The sequence below is a fragment of the Sinohyriopsis cumingii genome, unplaced genomic scaffold, assembly GCF_028554795.1.
Source record: "Sinohyriopsis cumingii isolate HCF-2022 unplaced genomic scaffold, ASM2855479v2 utg003621l, whole genome shotgun sequence".
Lineage (NCBI taxonomy): Eukaryota > Metazoa > Mollusca > Bivalvia > Unionida > Unionidae > Sinohyriopsis > Sinohyriopsis cumingii.
The window spans coordinates 36490-57314 of record NW_028316550.1 but is presented as its reverse complement, the minus strand read 5'-3'; the positions used below and the strand labels follow the sequence as shown (position 1 = coordinate 57314).

Genomic DNA, 20825 nt, shown 5'->3' with positions numbered 1-20825 from the left:
ACAATAAATTTGTTTCAGTCATATTAAATATATAGGTCTGCAATCTGGCATTGAATGTTGCCATATATCTATATGCAGTGGATGACTTTATACAGAAATGGACCAGGCTATGCCGGAGACTTGTTTATATGAGAACATGTCGGATGTCTATATCACATTTTGTGAATTGGTCGAGTCAGATGGGATAAAGAAAGAACTTAAATGCATGTGCTATAATAACATAACTTGTATGAAGTCGTTATCAATGGCAGGGTTACGAAAGAAACACAAGACGATTCAGAATATTTACATAGTTATACATTATGAATTATATACATTCAAAGGCTATCAACAACAGATTAGGTTATAGCGCTTCGTTCTAATTATGGCACAATCATCCCTTTTTGTTGCTAAGTCCAGATAAATGCATTATTTAACACAAATCAATATGCAGATCTTCCAGTCTTATAATGAATTGTCTGAAGCCCTCTTCGACAGATATACCTCCACCTCCATGCTCCTTCAGATGCCATGTGGAGTTCTTTAAATTTGTTATCACCTAATACCCCATGAACAGTTATGCCCACTGTTCCACTTGTGGAGCTAAAAAGGTTTCATATTGTTCTTTGTGAGCTCATGCCTAGATTCCTGGCAACGTTACACCAAGTTGGCATCGCAGGAATACTTAACTATAACAATGAAGCAGCTGATAAAAACTACAAGGATAGGTACTGTCACGTTGCAAAGGAGGTCAATGATATTGTGCGACCTGGAGTGTCTGCTTATCCTTATTTACCATTTTGGGGCAATAATAGCAAATTTGCCTTCGATATGCCTCAGGTCATGAAACATATTTGCTCAAATGGTATTCATTTGTCCCCTAAAGGACAGTGGCATCTTTATAAGTAACTTCAGGGAGCTCTTCTCAATGCATGTTATAAAAAACATAAACATTCAACGATAACTAGACCAGGCTAGCTCAAGTACTAATTCCGCCCTTCGATTTCAGTTATATCTGCCCACAAAGGGAAATATCAGGCCAGGTCCTGTACTTGTTCTTTTGTTTTTTGTAAACATCCTCAGTGTCTGCCGTTGTGGATGCACTGGGTCAGGTCCCGTACCCGATCCGTTTGGATTAGTTCCTGGCAAGCCACTCTGGCCTACATAATTGGGGGTCCCTGTGATATTTTTGTGTTTCTCCCCCCCACCAAACAACAACAACAACATTAATGATCATATACCAAGGTATCCTTGTTCTTAGTTATTATTCACAAGTGGTCTTATGAGTGCTTCCCGGAACATGTTCCAATGTCTTTTATATCTGCCCATAAAGGGAGATATAATGCCATGTCCTGTACCTGTTCCATTGTTTTTCGCAAACATCCTAAGTGTCTGCCATTGTGGAGGCACTGGGTCAGGTCCCGTACAACCTGCCATGTCATCGCGGGAACCAGAGCAAGGGCCATCTGCCTCCTCCAGTGCCCAAATAGAGATGTTCAACAGTCAGTCGGGGCAAGCATTGCACAGGCTACCTCATCCTTAACAGGACTCTCTCATACAGGTCTAGTGGGTACACAGACCCGAACACACTGTCTAATCTCATCGAAATGGCAAGTGGGTTCACTGCAGATGGATATGACCGGAAAAGTACACAGGAGAAACCTCGGCCGAATAATTACAACAGCCACAAAGTACTGAATAACTTGATTTTGTGGAAGGCAAGAAACAGAAAACTCTAACACAGATATAACAACATTGATATTTTTTCACTATTTGCGATCTTTGCAGCTGGCACTTATATCCTTCTCTCTTGGGAGCCACGAATGTCTGGGAGCAGAATGCGAAAGGCATGGTTAATGTGGGCTAAGGTCTTTTTTCAGACTGCAGAGGACCCATGCAAAGTGGGTGACTTGCATGGTTCCTGTGTTATGGCAGTCTCAGGTCCCAAATGGATTGTTTTCAGTTTGATGGTTTACAAATTTACATTCAGGTCTGAATTTCAGCTAATTAGTTTATCACATACTATGTTAAAGTAATTTTGTAAATAACCTTATGCATGTTATATCATATGAACATAATATTATTTTCAATACAATTGTTACTTATGTGGCCTGCATCAACAAATCGTTTTCCAGCGTTATTCGTTAAGCTCAAATTCTTTATTTTCTCCTTACTGTTGTTATCCTGTCATACACTCTTCATCACAAAACTATTTGCGCTAGCGCAAGGATATTTGTGATGAGGGGTGAATAGGTCTTGTTAGGCACTGTAAAGAAAGCAATATAGACCCTCTGGGGCCAACCAAACCCAGGAATGGGGTCACGTGACTCGTCAAGCCAATGGAATATAGTTTTAACGTGTACGAATATACGGGTCAGCATTCTTAGTATCACTTGTTAGTCGTCGACTAACACAGCAGCGAGAGGCACGTACAGCATTATGACAGAGATGGAAGGATTTTTCCCGCAACAAGCGTTGAATGCAATAAGGGTGTTAAACCTCGAAATTGCCACAGGATGGAGCGTTCGCGCTCAAGCAAAGCGTACTACGCTATTGCTAATATGGTATGAAGATAGCAGAAATAACTGGAGAGGTGCCAGTATAAGTAATTGGAGAAATGCGTCCCCGAGAAGACAGACACAAAGAAGACAAAATGAGGCACCGCAGAGGGAGGAAAATTTACACCTGCGAACTACAACTACTTTACAATAAGTGACTCCCACTACAATGACGTTAAAAACTATTAAATCGCCTCCAACTATCCAACTAGATATAGGAAGAGCAGTTGAGATCTCAACCAGAAATGGAAAAGAGGCCAAAGGAATGGGCATAGAGGTGAATCCAAGTCATCCACTAAGTGGAAGGAAGTCAATGGCAATAGAGGGTACCCAAAAAAGAGGAAATTGCAACAACAGTACTGCAGGAAATTAACAATTTAAACAACTTAAGAAGATCGGTGGCAACAGCATTAACATTCATAACCCAGCAAGTGGACACGAGTTCATCAACCCCAGGAGTAGCTACATCGATACATTCTACTGCAGTACTACCCGAATCACCTAGCGGGAAAATTGCTGGAAGCAAATCTGCTAATCCAGTGAAACTGACAACAACAACAACAACTAAAACTAGTGAGCGTATAAAAATACAACCTACCACACTTGCAACAGCTGTAACTACAACAAAGACGTCAAGTACTGGTGCCAGACCAAAAACCGGAACAACACCAGATAAAAGTAAACAACATATACCAGTTACGAAGAAAAAACACCAAAATACACAACAAAAGACATTAAGTCCAAAACAAGAAGCAGCCAAACCATGACAGACCAAGTCACAACTCAACAAGCAGGCGTGAACAACTATGTGGCCAACAAATTTGATGAATTGGGTCTTACATATCTACTACAAAATGCCAACGCAGCTATATACTTTGCTGACGCACTCCGGACAATAAAAGAGGCGCATCAAAAAATCTACTACGATGGATCACTAGGAAAGAAATCTATGAAAAAAAATATGAAGATGCAAAGGAGCCATCATAGGCATCAGCACTTAAAGAGAAGAATGTTATGATTGCACAATAACAATCCTGGCGATGCTGATAAATTAGCTCCTGAAATTCCACAGAATGAAATAAAAACCAATTCCTAAACACCACCAATGGAAAATATTAGTCTTGGGAGACCTATGCAGTATTGAGGGATACACAAGCCGGAGAAGGGAAAGCTTTAGCCCTCCACAAAACATAAAGCCGTTCCTGTATCCATTCTCCAACTGATAACCTCACCCCTTCTCATGGCTACCAACTATTGCCATTTTTAAAAAAAATGAGATTTCAATTTGGCTCGTTGTTGTTGTTGTAGAGTTTAACGCCATTTTCCAGCACACGATAGGCTATACATGGCGGCCAGTATTAATGGTGGAGGAAGAATCCGGGAAATCCCCGGAAAGAACCACCGACCCTCGAGAAGCTACTGGCAAGCTTTCTCACATACCCACATTGGCCGAATCCTAGACTCGAACCCACGCAGACAGAGGTGAGATGGCAGTGATCCGTAACGGACAGCGCTTTAGACCACTCGGCCACTCGGGGCCACATCAATTTGGCTCGAAATCTCGACTTGATAACACTACCGATAACCTAATATGATCTTTTGACCACCGTTCTAAATCAAAACCACAACTCCTAACTCGATATCCAGAATTTTTAAGGGTTACATAGACCTATTTTATTGGTTTAAAATAAGAGATATGCACACTATGTGCTTTTGAAATTATTTTTAGCTAGGAAAATTTAAAACTAAAATACGTGACTCTAATTGTAATTGTGGCTAATACAGAATTAGTAATAGGGAATACCCACTATATAGGCAACTGGGTTGAATTTGATAATATAAACTCTGGCGTTTTGGGCGTATTTCAGGTGCTTTCCGGCGACGTTTGGTCTTCCTTCAGGGTCCGTCTCCTCCCTGCCAGCTCGGACATTAACGACGAGTGTGTGGGCCGATTCCCGCTCGTCTAAAAATCGGGTATTCCGAAGAGCGTGTACGCACGGAACGGGGGTGACGTCATAAGAACAGTGCCCAATCCTACGAGACGTATTATCCTGCAGTATATAGATATTTACTGACATTATTAAATTACACTGAGTGCGTGTTGGGTACACTCCCACTCATGATAGCCTTCCATACAGGTCGAAAGGAACTTACTGTCCCACGACTTGTCGGCTCAATCAAACAGCACTCTTTGAGTGCATTAATACTTTGGGGGAAGTGGCATCATTCCTTCTCCCTCAGAGAAACTAAACATCCTCCCCTTTCCAGGGACGTCATGGGCTGTGCTGTAAAATTACTCTAGCCTATATATGAAAATTATATGACGTTACGATGAGTCTTGTCAGAAAGTTTACCCCTTTACGGGAGCAAATCTCCAGCTGTAGAGCTGCCTTGTATATGGTTTGATGTGGAGTCACAGAACTCTGTGTGGTTTCGTGTGACGTATACGCTGTGTCTGGTGACGTTGGTTCGGAAGAGTATACTGGTGTTCTCGATGCGAGGGACCAGGGCTTCGCGACCATCGGGTCTGTGTTAAATGTGAGGGCTCTCGAGGGATCCTTCAACAGACTGAGAGGGGTGGACCGTGCGTGGGCACTTCTCTGACCATTGAGTAGAGCGAGTGGAACAGGAGTTACATCTTGGACGTTAAATGGGGACCACGATAGTTATATATATATATATATATATATATATATATATATATATATATATATATATATATATATATACATACATATATATATATATATATATATATATATATATATATATATATATATATATATATATATATACTGTGTTCCACGTTGTTATTTTCACTATTGCTCTCTGAGCAAACTTTCATTCATTCCTATTGCAATATCGTTATATGAACGATCGATAGGTTCATAATTTCATTCATCCCTATTGCAATATCGTTGTATGAACGATCGATAGGTTTATAATTTCCTGCATTTCAAAATCGTTATATGAACGATACATTCAAACTTACATGCTTTTCAATATCGTTTTATGAACGATACATTCAAATTTACATGCATTTCAATATCGTTATATGAACGATACATTCAAGATTTTGTTTATATTGGGGTGTAGATCATATACTTTTACTTTGTTGATCGGTGATAGGACTTTATTCACGTTTGTTTGAAATTCCATTTGTTAAATTCATGTTTGAGTTTTTTCGTTGAGATACTTATTGTTGATAGTTCCATGTTGGAACTTTATAATTTTCCATATCTTTTTATTTATAATGCTGTCAAATTTATTAACATTTAATTTGCGTTTATAAATAAACATCTTATAAACGCAGTTGCTTTGAGTGTCTTCACTAATCCAGTCCCAACCCGGCTTCATCTTTTGACAAATGGTCAAGTTTTGCCCCCACCCCCACCCCCACCCCCGAAAAAAGTTGAAATAACGTCCATGCCCCCTTCCCGTGTGCTCAAACGACTCTAATCCAATTCAGTCAGTCAGCGTCACTTGCAAAAGAATTCTTGGAGATACAGGTTGTATATTTAACGATCATACATTTTACATTTTCCACCACCACCCCACCAACCGCCTTGGTGTATAGCGTCCTATGTTGTAGTTATTTTGTAAATAACTTTAGGCATGTTATATCATATGAACATAACTTGTTGTAGCTGTTCTAAATATATTATTCAAGTTTCACGTTTCTTTAATGTTTTTGTATCTTTTGTTATTTGTATCTATTTGAAAACATTTTCTTTTTAAGAAATGTCACGGTTCTTTCTCTTTTTGGTTTGATGGTTTACATATTTACATTCAGGTCTGAATTTCAACTAAAACAGAAAGAACCATGACATTTCGTTTAAAAAATGTTTTCAAAAATATACACAGTCTGCAAGAGTATAACAATAATCTTTGCTTACAACGAGCTATTTAAGGTATGCTAATTTTGTGTGCCTTGCAAATGACATAAAACTGTCAGAAAATACTCCACATGGATAAAGTTGTATGTATGCCAATGATACGCAGTCGGAAATGAGAAAACAATAATTCATCTGAGCTAATGATGAACAGGAAATTCCCTCGCCTATGCTGATGATGGATTATAGCAATATCCATTTCTCTCAGGAAATGTAAAATATTCCGCTACCGATCTCCTTCCAAGCCTTTTAGAATGTAAGTCAAATCTCTACAGTCTGACTGAAAAGCAATGAAATTTATAATCTAGCCAGATATAAAAATAGGACAAATAAGTGAGTGAAATATGTTATGCCCAACAGAGTTATAACAGAGGACAAATGACATAAAAATTATAATCAAGTTTATGTTTTGTACTGTATTACAGTCGCGAAGCTGAACGATATAATGCTTTAATCGTTTAGGCAAACTGAGAATAAATAGTTTGCTGTATATTAATCGATTAATTTTATATGATTATGCTGAGCGAATCATGTAAATACCAGAAGTAAACACTTTATTATAGAGTATCTATTATAGATTTGGTGTTCCGCGTAATTTCAATAAACTTGTCATGGGTACCATACACCAAATTTATAAATCTTTCCATAGATAAAATCTTATTAATTTGAGATGCATGAAAGACGATGCCATAAAATATATCTATATCACGCATACAAGATCCCAAGTGTTTTCCTAAAAGCTACGCCAGTATACCATATTTGTTCTGCACTGAGAGAACTTAAATTTGATGTCTGATTATCCTTCATGTGTCTGAAGATACCGTATTAATAGAAATTATGCAAATAAGAATTTAAAAATAGAATTAAGATCACTGCATGTATATATCCACACCAAATAAGAAACGCAAAAGATTAGCCCAAATCCACAAGACATGAATATACGAAAAAGATCCCAATTTATGGTATTATGATATTATTATGGTGATTATAAATATATGAGCATAGTTGATGATACTGATGTACTTTAATATTCAAATCACCCAAAAATCCATGCAAAATGTCGTTGGTTTACACATAGCTGGTTTCATAAACTTCTAGCTGCTGTTCAGTATCCAAAACAAAGTATTCGAATGCAGTCAATGACTTATCATGTTCGTCCCCATTGGAGTTGCAAATATTGTAAATGAGTGTTTTACTATATAATATGGTAGATACTGAATTGTAATGAAACTGTAATTGAAGTTGTTCAACGTCAAAGAGAAGAGTCTGTTAGTGAAACATTAGCTTTTATTTTAATCAAAGAAGTATCAAGTACAAAGAAGCCTATCATTCTGATAGAAGGGACTTGATATCTGCAGCTGTTCACAGCCTTTAAATTGCACACGTGTTATTAATAAGTGCACTTGAGTAAATCGTTTTTACTTTGCAAACTATTTGTTAACTTGAAATGAAAGCGTTATATCACCAATACAAAACGGTATTTGAACCTTCAGTACCAAATGGCGTGAGGGATTGAAACAGCTTCATGCATTGTTTTATTGTGATAATTACAAGAAGAAAAAATGGTTTTCTTTCTAAAAGTCCACAGCTACAAAGAGGTGATCCAAGTTTAGTCTTTCTACATTAAAAATGATTAAGTAAGCTGCAATTTGTCATAAATCGAAATTTTCTTCTACTCAGACACAAGTGTTAGGAGTCATGAAAGTCATAATTGTTCAATACGCTTTGAAGGTTTTAAACAGCCCCTTTTAATAATCTGCTTATACAATGTGTTCCATTGTCAAATGACGGAAGAAACTAATTGTAACAAGGACTTATTGTACTTTGTATTGGAAGTTGCTTACAATATTTCATTTTTATCTTGTAATATCACTAACAGATGGCAAAATCAGAGATGTGATATATGGACGGTATAACCTGTAATCATTTGTATAAAGCAGTAATTTTGTGTTTTGTTGTTTGGATTCAAAGACTTTTCACATTCTATTTCTCCAGGTGAAGTTTCCAATGATGTTATTTTAATTTTAACAACCGCGATCGTGGCAGCCATACTTTGCATGGTTTTGTGTTCATTTTCTAAAGTAGTATTACAGTTTTCCCCAAACCTCATCGTCATATACTAGAACAGGTTGAAGAGAAGACATGCATCAAGGTTTCATCTGAACCTGAAATCTGAGTCTGCGCGTTACATCAATTCTTGACCCTGCATTTTCATTTAGATGGTTCAATTGTTTGTTTGATGAACAGTCATTCTAGACAAATACTCAAAGATGTCTGTTTGAGTCACGTTCCTCATCTATGTGGTTCAATTTATGAAGCATTAATTGTAACTATTTAATACTGTTCTAGGAAAATTGTCAGTGATTCACATTGAGCTTGGTTAAAAGGTACCAGCCAATTATTTGCCGATTGAGACATATTTCCTATATCAAAGGTTATATTATTATTGATCTTTCTCTAATAAAACGTGAAAGCTTTATTTTCGATCATAGATACTGTTCCAAAATTACCTCTGATAAACTGTTGACATTGTCTGAAGTATTATAAAAGTGGTAATCTAAAATTTCAATTAGAAAAAATATTTTAAAATTGGGTCAAAATTAAATGAGCATATCCACCTATCGGTGGATGGCGGTTCGTATTATGTGTATGTGAGTGTGTGTGTGTGTATGCATGTATGTATGTGTGTGTGTGTGTGTGTGTGTGTGTACAGATTATTCACCAGACAGAGCGAAGAGTGTTGTCCTAAATGATGATGCATGATATTATTGATGCTATAAAGTAAAATGATATATTTAAAGGATGAATATTATCATACATATCAAAGGATTTTATATTCTTTCCCTACTGAGATTCGAAACCAGATCAGCGGGTTACAGCAGCAATCACCTTGCCTGCACGCACCGATTCCTTATACATTATCGACTTTGTGTTTTTCAATTGTGCATTAAAACTATTGGGAATAAAGTCTTCCTTCTTTTCACTTTAGTCAATCATAGCATTTTAAAATTCACTGCTTATTAATATCACTCTCTGTCCTCTCTTAACACACACACACACGCACGCACACACACACACACACACACACGTGTCACCCCCCCCACCCCCCAGTAAATGTGGTTCCATACATATTTTTGATCTTTGTCTAGTGACTATTGTTTGACGGTCATCTGTCATCCAGTTGATCTCTGACTAAAACCAACTCAGGAATCGTAAAAATATTGTGTTTTAAAACTGTGACTCTTTGAATGAAACAAGTGAATGGAAATGTTTAAAAGCTGGATCACCTAGGAACGCCAGAATTTAAAGTCGGTGATCAAGACCGCATTATGTTAAATTGTCCGTCATTATTCACGACTGATAGATCTTTTCTGCATTTTGTTGAACATCATCATAAATTTAAGACCGTGCTAAATTCTTTCCGGCAAAAGTTATTCCTGCGAAAATTCTAAAATTCTAAAATTGAGTTCTAGAGCTGATGTAGACTGACATTGTCATGAAAATTAGCCGCTTCGTTACCTTCATATAATGTGTTCACTATTGTGTGGCGGAATGGCAGACGGATCTGACCATTCATTACTGTAGAAGTGTATTGAGGTATAAATTTTAAACAGGAAATGAAATTGATTTTATCTTCTGCATAAGGTTATAACTTAAAATCTGAATCCCATACATTCATAATAATTTTGAAATTTGCCTTCCTGACTGAATAAGAAGGAGATAAAAGCCCCTTTTGCAAAGATTAAAGTGGTGAAATGTAATTTAAACAAAAGCACTACCCTATGTTAAATCATGTTTGCGTGTGATTTGGATTTTTTACGTAGCTTTAACAGTTTTTAAGTCATATCGCTATGATGTCTGCAGTGCTGCAGTTTATAGTCTAGCACTGGGGCATCATGTCACAAACATGAAGCACGATTGCCCACTCAGTCACATTATATTGACACCAGGCCGACCAGTCCTAACACTAACAGCGAGGCAGCTGTAAGTACCATTTTCGAAAGTCTTTGGTATGACTCGGCCGGGGTTTCGAACCCGCGACCTCCAGCATCCGAGGCCAACGCTCGAACCAATAGGCCACCGGAGTGGTTACTGAATTTACTGAAGATTAGTATGGAAGAAATATTGTCGAAAGAATGTCTTTCACCCACATATTTTCTCCTTTTGACTTGCGTAAAAAGTTACGAAGTACGCCTGCAAATTACCAAAGTATTTTGAATGTCATAACTGTTGATTCTTGTCCGAATTTTTCGAAATTTAGTTTTATTTTGACCCTTTTCTTTCTATACTGGCATTGGTCATAGGCTATTTCAGAATCTTCAAGTTGTATGCTTTTTTCTCCAGGAATACAGTGTCTCGGAAATGAAGATTTTCTTGACATACTCCAGAGGCTGTCGTAACATCTATGATTTAAGTCACATATATTACGTCTTACTGAATATATCATTCCTGCAAGGTTGTTATGGCGATTTTAGTATAAAACCTACTATCTTGTCAGTATTGTTCTTAAACAATACTGGTGTTAATGGTGTCGTAAACGATTATGGTGTGTAATTACTACTGCATGCAGTTGGAATCAGTTCACAATTAATACTTCCAGTTCAGTACCCACGAATGTAGTTCTAGTCTATTTTTAGAACATTTTTTCCTCTCTCATTTTGGTGGTGATAGAAGAGTTTTATTTATGCATTTTTGGTAGGGATTTAAAGGTAACTGTTTATTCTTCATAATATGAGCTCAGGGTGTTGTTGTATGTGTGTATTTCGGCGACAGTGCACAGTGAGTAATAAGGCCTTGGTGATGCTCCGGAAGTGAAATCTGTGTTCTGTTTACATGGTGATGTGTTGACAGTTCAGCATCTAAAAAAAGAGCAGGTCAACCTTTGACGAGAACTTCACCGTGAAGTCATCTTTGAAGGTAGTTTAGATTAGCATATGATTTGTATTGATTGTCACACAGTGGAAAGGTCAGTACTGAGAAACCAATGTAGATAACATATAGTAAAATTAATTGTGTCCTATGTCCTGTCAGGGAAGCATTGATTCAACTTTAAATTGCTATAATATTTTTATTATTAATGATAGACACATGAGATTTTCACACCTTGTGTATATTGACTGTAGCAATCCGAAAATATAATTAAAATTTTAAAAAATTAATTAATTTTTTTTAAAAATTAATTTTAAAAAATTTAAAAATTAAAAAAAAATAATTCCCTATAAATTCACAGAAATGGTATCTGTTGGAGATGACACTCATTATTATTAGCAGCAATGTATTCCTACACCATATTAAAGTTGCAATGGAGGATTTTTTTGAAAGCCTGTCAGCAAAAATTTCATTGAATTCTGTAATAGCACATAATAGTGTTTGTAAAATATGGACAGGAAATGTAACAGCCAATGGATTATATGGCCTATTGTCATATAAGGATCCCACAACAAACACGTGGAAGAAAAAACATGTTCACAGACTGGCACTGATGGTGAAGTTGAGAAGTCTGACTATACCAAAGGAGCTAGATGCATCCCATTTATGCCATAATAGTCTGTGTGTGAATGTGGATCATCTGGTTCTAGAGCGTCATTCCATTAATAATAATAGACAGTATTGCAAAGGTTATGGTCATTGCATTGGCCATGGTGACTATCCTGACTGCATGTTAAAGTTGAAATTGTAATATGGAATAAATTCAGGTATCATGATATATCCTTTACACCCACCCACATCCATATCAATGTATGTCTGGCATGGATGGAAGGAAGGAAGGATGGATGGATGGATGGATGGATGTATGTATGTGTTGAGTAACAAGGAGAAAGGAAAGAGTGTGGTCTTTATTTTAGTAGACCATGCTGGTATGACAGTGCTTTCTTAAATACATTCCTTCCTTCCTTCCTTCTTTCGTTCCTTTTATTCATTCATTCATTCATTCATTCATTCATTCATTCATTCATTCATTCATTCATTCATTCAGCTAGTCTAGTAAGTCATGTCTTGTCATGTCATGTTATTTTAATTTTGATTTTTTTAATCTTTATTTATTTTGCTTTTTAATTTCTTTATTTGTGTCTTCATATTCAGAGAAAACTGTTTCGACCTCTCCATAGGTCTCATCAGGTGGTAGTAAGTAACACAACTGCACATAACATGCGTTGTGTTACCTACGGATTTCCCCACTACAGTTTTCCCTTCTGTACAATGTGTTATTCATGGTGTATTTGAGCGCTTTCATTTTGCACATGGAATTAAGATAACTTTTTCTGTCTGCAGTGTCCATTGGCTCCTGCTAAACCTTTGCATAGGAGTGATCGCCCTTGGTATCTAGCAGTCCTTTGCAGTAGTCAGACTTCCTATTACCTTGCTGTGTCCTGTACCTCAGATGGGCCTGTATCATATTTCCTCGTCTTGTTAGAATACGTTTCCTGGTTTTGGGATGCTTTTGATACAACTGCTGGTAAGTGCAGTCTTTATCCATTGTCTCCAGTGATCTCAGAGTCCTTGTTGAAAGTTTACCTCCCAAGTGTGTCACTTTTTTTTTCAGTGATGATCCCAGGCTGTTATTGAGTCTGTGTATTGTTGAATGCACTCTTGCCTCAAAGTTTCTGGAATAGTTCACATTCTTAGGTAATGAAACACTGATTGATCTGTTCACTGCCTCACATTTCTGTGTGTTTGTGTTCAGTCGCAATCTTTCTACAACATCACAGGAGAGTTTCATTTTCAGAACTTCTAGCAGGATGTTCTTATCATTTTCTGTCATGTTGAGATGAGTCATTTGATGAGGGCCCAGGTAATGCTGATCGCATCCACCAGCTGTTAGTACTTCCTCCCCCACAGACCTTTGAATAATGCCGGCATTTGGAGCAGTCCCCTGAATAACAGCGCAGAGTGGCATCCAATACTTGGGGAAGTTGACATTTAATTTTTTTAACATCACCACTATTGTCCTCCATCATTTGTTTGAAGATTAAACCGCAACGTGCTTTAATGTCTTGGCTGAAAATTTTCTGTTTGAGCCTTTTTCCTTCTCTTGTTCTTATTCCTGGAAACATGTTTTCACTAAATATTGCAGAATTACACCGTTTGAACTGTAAACGACCCAAATGGATGGGATCCGACAGTCTTTCTACTTTCCACATTGGATGCAGAATGGTATAAGCATTTTGGAAGCCAGCAGCAGCCTGTGCATCTCCATCTGTTGTTGCATGTCTGATGAGAATCTCTTGCAGAACAAATTTTTGTCCCATTTCTCTTGCCATTTCATACTCTGAATGTGGTGCAACTGGTGACAGATTTGCTGTGCAATCAACATGGCCTCCTGGACATTTCACATCAAAACCTTTTCCCTTCAGCCATGCTCCAGTCCAACACAGCTTGTTTTCTATTGTAGTTCCCACAATGTATTGCTTCTCTGTAACAGTTTCGCAGGCAATTCCAACAGCTTGTGATGAACTTTGACCAGGTTTCTTTTCATGTCCAAAGCTAATGGCATTGTATCTCGCATCAAAAGCAACATTTATTTGCTCAGGATGCTGAACACCACGCATAACATTAACTTGTCTGACTAGTTTCAGCTTCTCTGTCATGTCCATTTCATTCAGCTCCACAGTTGCTTTGCCTACAAGGTTGGAGGCCCTTTGCATAGATGTTCTGCTAGGTGGCGGAATGTCAGTGGCTGCAAGCAAGTATCTAGCCCTGGTGTTGCCCATTGGTGTATCTTGTAATCCAGCTTGAAACATCATATTTACAGCAGCAGGATTTGGCCCAGGTTTATTTGTTTTTATCTCATCATACAACTTATACTCTGGTGACTTAAAGCTGCAGTTTTTACACATCATAGTATGCTTCCAAGCAAGTCCCCATTTTATTTCATTAGCAATTTGGAACTCTGGTCTACCACATATGTTGACTTGATTGCCATGGCGATGAATGATATCATTCCACATTTCAACATTTTTTTTCATACAGATCATACGTGTCCCATCATGCTCATTCAAATTTGTCTCTTTCAGGTCCAGTTTTGCTTTGGATGATGGTTGTAGAATGTTTGCAGTCCCAGGTGTGCCATTACAGTCTGGTGCCTGAACTGACTTGAGACCCCCATTTGTCGGCTTTGTCACTGCTGTGAGAGAGAACTTGTCTGCATCCATTCTTCTTGTCACTGGAACAGATGCAGCACTGGAACTTGGTAGAGTATTATCAGTCAGATATGTGACTCCTTTGTTATGTGGAATATATCCAGGTTTAAAAAAAGTTGTCTTCCTCTTCTTGTACCCTTTCATGGTTTCAGTTACGATAACTGCATGTAAAATACAAGAATCATCCTCTCTCTCTCACTTATATAGTTAGGAGAAGGCATGCTAGCTTGGTTTCAGAGAACTTCACCAACTCTTCAATACTACTGGAAGCCTGACATCTGAAGACTCCTCCCCTTCATGGGTGAAAATGATGTCATGTACTTGGTTAGACCTAGCTTGCGTATTTAGATGCTACCAGATTTCAGGTGTTACCTTTCATTGACAAGCTTTGGTTTAATTGCTTCACACCTGATAAGGAAAACCATTGATGTTTATGACAAAGGATTGGAGAGACTTTGCCATAGAACAAAATTTGTCAACTTCAGGTTTTAAAATTTCATTAAAATTTAAGTTAAATTTAAATTTTCATATCAAAATATGTATGATTTTTTAAAATTGAATTTTCTAAGAAAGTTAAACAGTCTAGTTTAATTTCTAGTAATTTCCAGATTGGTGTTAGAACTAAAAACTAATTACAGTTTATTTGAAGTGTTTATCTTGATTAGCAAAATCACAATTAAACTTTAAGTTTTGTGCATTTTTGAAATTCGGCCATTTGGAATTGAGTTGTGTCTGTGTTACAGTGGTGTCAGCTAAAAGCCTGTATCTGTCCTATTCATGGATGAAAGTCCTTAAAACTTTGCAGCAGCATTTAAGAGACATTGATTTGATCATGGATGGAAGTTTTATCCATGGAGGTGAAATTGTCTAACCCTGTCAGGAATCAGTTCACAATTAATACTTCCAGTTCAGTACCCACGAATGTAGTTCTAGTCTATTTTTAGAACATTTTTTCCTCTCTCATTTTGGTGGTGATAGAAGAGTTTTATTTATGCATTTTTGGTAGGGATTTAAAGGTAACTGTTTATTCTTCATAATATGAGCTCAGGGTGTTGTTGTATGTGTGTATTTCGGCGACAGTGCACAGTGAGTAATAAGGCCTTGGTGATGCTCCGGAAGTGAAATCTGTGTTCTGTTTACATGGTGATGTGTTGACAGTTCAGCATCTAAAAAAAGAGCAGGTCAACCTTTGACGAGAACTTCACCGTGAAGTCATCTTTGAAGGTAGTTTAGATTAGCATATGATTTGTATTGATTGTCACACAGTGGAAAGGTCAGTACTGAGAAACCAATGTAGATAACATATAGTAAAATTAATTGTGTCCTATGTCCAGTTGTCCCTTCTTGCGAATGAAATGCATGATCTCACGAGAACATTATCTCTGTGTTTGACCCAGTTTAGTTGAAGCAGTTGAACATAGCTTTAACAATTTCTCTGTCATATTGCTACGATGTCTGCAGTGTGGCAGTTTATAGAGATGTCTAGAACTGGGGCATCATGCCGCATACATTGAGCATGATGTCCCACCCACTCACATTAAATTGACACCAAGCCGACGAGTCTTAACACTGAGCGCCAATCAAGGCAGTTGCTAGTACTATTTTTACAAGTCTTTGGTATAACTCAGCCGGGGTTAGAACCAGCGACATCCCGCATCCGAGGCGGACGCTCTAAGCACTAGGCCCCCGGAGCGATCTAGTTGTGGCAGGCATACCCAGATCTATACTTTTCTTCTGGAAGCTGAGCGCGCATTGATATTGTGGAGTTAAAAAAATTGTGACCTATAACCTACTGATTATTTTGTACCTGGATATTCAGTGATCGATTTACCTGGTGAATATATGTTTTTAAATAGTTTTCAGTGTTATGTATCATAATCCTTTAAAATCAGATTCACAATCAGAAGATCGAGATTCTGGAGTTAAAGGAAAATAAATCAGCTGACAGCGCAGAACAAGCACCTGACAGAGCAGACGTCCAATGGAAGTTATCACTCGCAGATCTTGTATAGCAATGATTTACATATATGGGGAAACAATACCTCCTTTAATATTAGTTAATGTCTGCATAACTGACCATCAAGTAAGAAAAGCCTTTAAAATGAATTTATTTATTTATTTATTTTATATATATATATATATATATATATATATATATATATATATATATATATATATATATATATATATATATATATATATATATATATATATATATATATATATTATTAAAGCTCCGCGTTGGGATGCAGGAAACATATCGTAAAAAAGAACTATTCCTTCAATACGACTAACCACAGGTTTGCCTGTTCATTTTTCTTGTAATCAATAAACCTCTGCAATTCTCTTGCATAAATGGATGAAGTTTGATAGGTGAAGTGTTACACGCAGATTTAGAATGTTTTGTCGATTCAGATCCAATTTTGACGGAAGTTTTGCTCTTTCTGCTCAGTCTTAAATCTCATCTATGGGAGATTCTTTCAACCAGCATGCCCTAGGAATCATTGAACATATTTTGCATTTTAGTGTGCTCCTTCTCTTAAAATCCTAGAGGTGTTTTCAGTGTGCTATGTCTTGTCTATTTTATTTGTATAGAATTATAACTCTTGACAATTAACTTCATACTTTCAGACGAGATGTTGTTTAAAAGAGGTATACAGAAAAAAGATCATTCAACGTATTCTAATATAATTCGCTATAAACGATGTATAAGAGACTACGATGTGCCTTTTATCAGTTTTGTCTCATCTCCATCTCTATTAATTTTAGAGTTATGGCCCTTGACAATTAACTTTTTGTTTTCACATGGGATGTAGATTGTAGCCATCATATCTGTAGATATCCTGAGGTGGTTTACATATTATCTCATTGACTTACATATATTGTTTGATGGCCTGTGTTTCGTCTATTCCATTTAGACAGAGTTACTGCCCTTGTCGTTCAACTTCATATATTTTGCAAAGGGTATTGCTTGCATTCAGGAATTCTCAAAGGAGTTGGGGTTTAAGCCCCCAACTTCGTTGTTTATAGGAGTCCTGGTCATTGAATGCCAATCTCCAAAATTGTTTTCCATTTCAAGTGCTTTAGTCGTAAAAAGCTGTGCCATTTGGGATACATCCGTCGCTATTATCTTTTAGTTCGTTCGAATATTTATGACGTAGATTTATGCTGTAGAAGAAACAGTTAATTCAGTGATGATTCAGTGAACATTACATACACAGGAATGAATTACTCATGATTAATCTAACAGTTCTTGTGAAACGTTTACCTTCAACACTTTAAGAATATGCAAATGAACTCGACATTTAATTTGTTATGGGCATTATTGAAATGTTTTGTCGATCTAATTGTTATTATGGATGATCTATACATGGTGACTCACAAGTTACACTCATTATATCCAGTAACGTGTCGTGTTATGTTATGTATCCTTCTTTCTTCCTGTTTGATGTAAATCATCCATGACTCGCTGTTTCCTTGGAGCAGCTGTCCATTAAAATTATCTCTTGTTCCGTTTTTAAATCGTAAACCAGTGATTCTTGAAGAAAGAAATTGCAAAGTGATCATATTAAAATAGATGAAACATCTTTCACTTCTTGTTTTTTTAACAGTTCTATCCTTTTTAAAATTGCATTTGTTTTCCAGAAGCATTCGATCCACATCTTAGCGGTGTCTTCACTTACATAAAGTTCAGATAAACCCTGCGCCTGGGTAAGCATGTATCCATCTTAGATGGTTTTGAGTATGCCTTGTTTTGTATCATCGACGTCTCAGTCTTCTTTCGACTCATTTTCATAGTTAACAGCAGATTCTTCAATTGACGACAAGAGAGAATGTCTTAACGACGACTGTTCTATATTCTCATCCAGCAAGTCTGCGACATGGGGTCGGTTATATTTCGAACTGACTTCAGGCAAAGAGATGTATTGTTATTTTCATTTGTTTTTTACTTTTTGTGGGGTGGGGGTTGCGATGAGGTGGCTGAGGTCACGACTATGATAATCAATGTTCCTTCTTCTCCTTGGAAGTAAATTTTGATATAAGACCACACAAAAAAGTAGTACGAACTCAAAACCGTCAGATTCGCAGCTGATCTGATTTGCCGTCCAGTTTTTACTCTGTCACTAGTGACCGACTTAACGGAGTGAAATGTATGTAGGAACTAGACAGCGTCTGTGGGCTTTTGTTGAACTTGTTTCGATACTAAATCAATAGTCATCCATCATTACTGTATTATAAAAATGAAATACACCATATAAAAAAATGTAAGATATCCATAAGAATACGTTCCAACTACAGAACTGGAATCTGTCTCTACCAGGCAGGAAGAACATAAAGTCATACAAGCGTCGGTCAGCAAAACAGTTCTTGTCAGAAAATAAATCGAATGAAAGTATAAACCTAGGTAATTAATTTGTTCATCATAAACATTTATCTACATTACTAACTATTCATATTTCACTGGTCTTTATGGAATAAGTAGTCCTATTTACAATGTGACAGATGAGAGACCGAAAGTATCATGTTTACAACTGTTTCAAGAAATATTTCGTGACGTTAGTCAGTACGTGGAAGCATACGAGGATAGTGGACAGTAAAGACTGTCTGATGGGGTCATGGTTGGGAAAAATACAAGGATGACATGGCGTCATCCTAATGAATCAAGTGCTGCATTCGAAAATGAAAGAATGATACAATAAATCAGTCGATTCACCATGAAGACAGCCCTGTGTTCATATTGATGCTGAAAGGAAACTAACGAAGAATATTGGATACGTAATGGTCTAAAAAATTCGTTCCATTTATACTTTTATACTGACTAGAGTGTTTAATAGGCTAAGCAACATGGTGTTATCCAAGTTAGACTTATACAGACGAATCAGCTCTTGGGCACACTACGCGTATTTATAATCCCATTCCTGGAAAATAGGTTACCAGAGCCTAAGTATATGCATTAATGATTATCTTGCTACAACCGCAATATGAATACTCGTCTTAAGTCCCACCATCAGTCTTCAGCTTTAAAATGTCATCTTACAGCTATTTTCCGTTAGTAAGTTAGTTGGCCCTCTTTTATGGAGTGCTTAAGAGCAAAGTATTGATTTGCATCTGTATTTTGATTGATTTGTTTGAGCGTATCCATAGTTTTATAGGTCAACCCGACTTGGCTTTCGTGCGAAAAATGGTCATCCTTTGATCTTGTAACTGGTCTTTGATCAGTTCGTGCATCATTTAGACGGCCTAGAGCCACAATTCTCGAGAAAGAAAATCCAGTCTATTATAGATTGTATTAACTGATAATCCCAGCTGCTTTCCTCCCACCAATGTTGCTTTGAATACGACTACATGTTGAAGCTCTGTGTCTCTTCTATACCCAGTACACTTTATCCACCATATAGTATGGAAAACGAGGTTTATTTGCAGTCTGGGATTACTTTCGAGATAGGTTTAATGTCAGAAATTTAGAGCGTGTATTATATTGATCAGTATTGATATTAGCAGTGATACTGAAAGTAATTTAGACTATTAGCTGATATGTGGTCCGCATTCAGAAGAAATAACAAATGTATGTTATCGTGGTTGATTAAACGAAAATAATACAGTACTTCATTTTTTATCCGGTGAATCAGCGTTACATTAATCGATTCTGGTATGCAACCCATGAAGTTAGAGAAAATATTATCAAATTTATTCATTTCTATGTAAGTTTAATATTTTTTGAAAGGCTTGGATTTTACGATGATTGAGTAACTTAAGAATTGGCAGATATAACTTGCTACTGCTTAATAACGCATGCCAATTTTCCAGCTTGCAAAAGGATTAACATGAAACACCATTGAAATTGGCCACTGTTTGGTAATTCCAAAATTAAAATAACTAATACTTACATGAAGTTTGAAGTAAAATAACATTTATTATTTGGAAAATTCAGACAAAACTTATAGTTTACCATGATTCCGTTTTGCATTTACGTTTACGTTATAAGAAGTCTCCGTAAAATGAATATCTTTTTAACCAAAAAATTATCCTTATTTCTATCTGAGGCGATGATAAACGTCAAGCATACCAATTTCTCACCCAAAAATAAAAACTTCCACTGCGCATGCCGATATTCCATCTCGCTCCATTTAGTTTTTTAAAAACAAAAAACACTGCGCATTTAATACTTACTGCGTGCACTCAAAAAAAAAATGAAAATAGAAAATGGTGCACAATCTGAGGTCGAGAGAATGAGTATGTTATATTTCCAAGTT

At 36.8% G+C, this 20825-nt stretch overlaps 1 protein-coding gene across 1 annotated transcript; it reads left to right on the top strand.

The window, feature by feature from the left end:
- Positions 1-2706: 2706 nt before the first annotated feature.
- On the top strand, positions 2707-15235 carry LOC149769511 (uncharacterized). The gene is made up of 3 exons (XM_089949860.1): positions 2707-2814; positions 12704-12887; positions 14446-15235. The coding sequence occupies exons 1-3, from the start codon at positions 2707-2709 to the stop codon at positions 14526-14528; spliced, it is 375 nt and encodes a 124-aa protein (XP_089805986.1). The 3' UTR covers positions 14529-15235.
- Positions 15236-20825: the final 5590 nt, after the last annotated feature.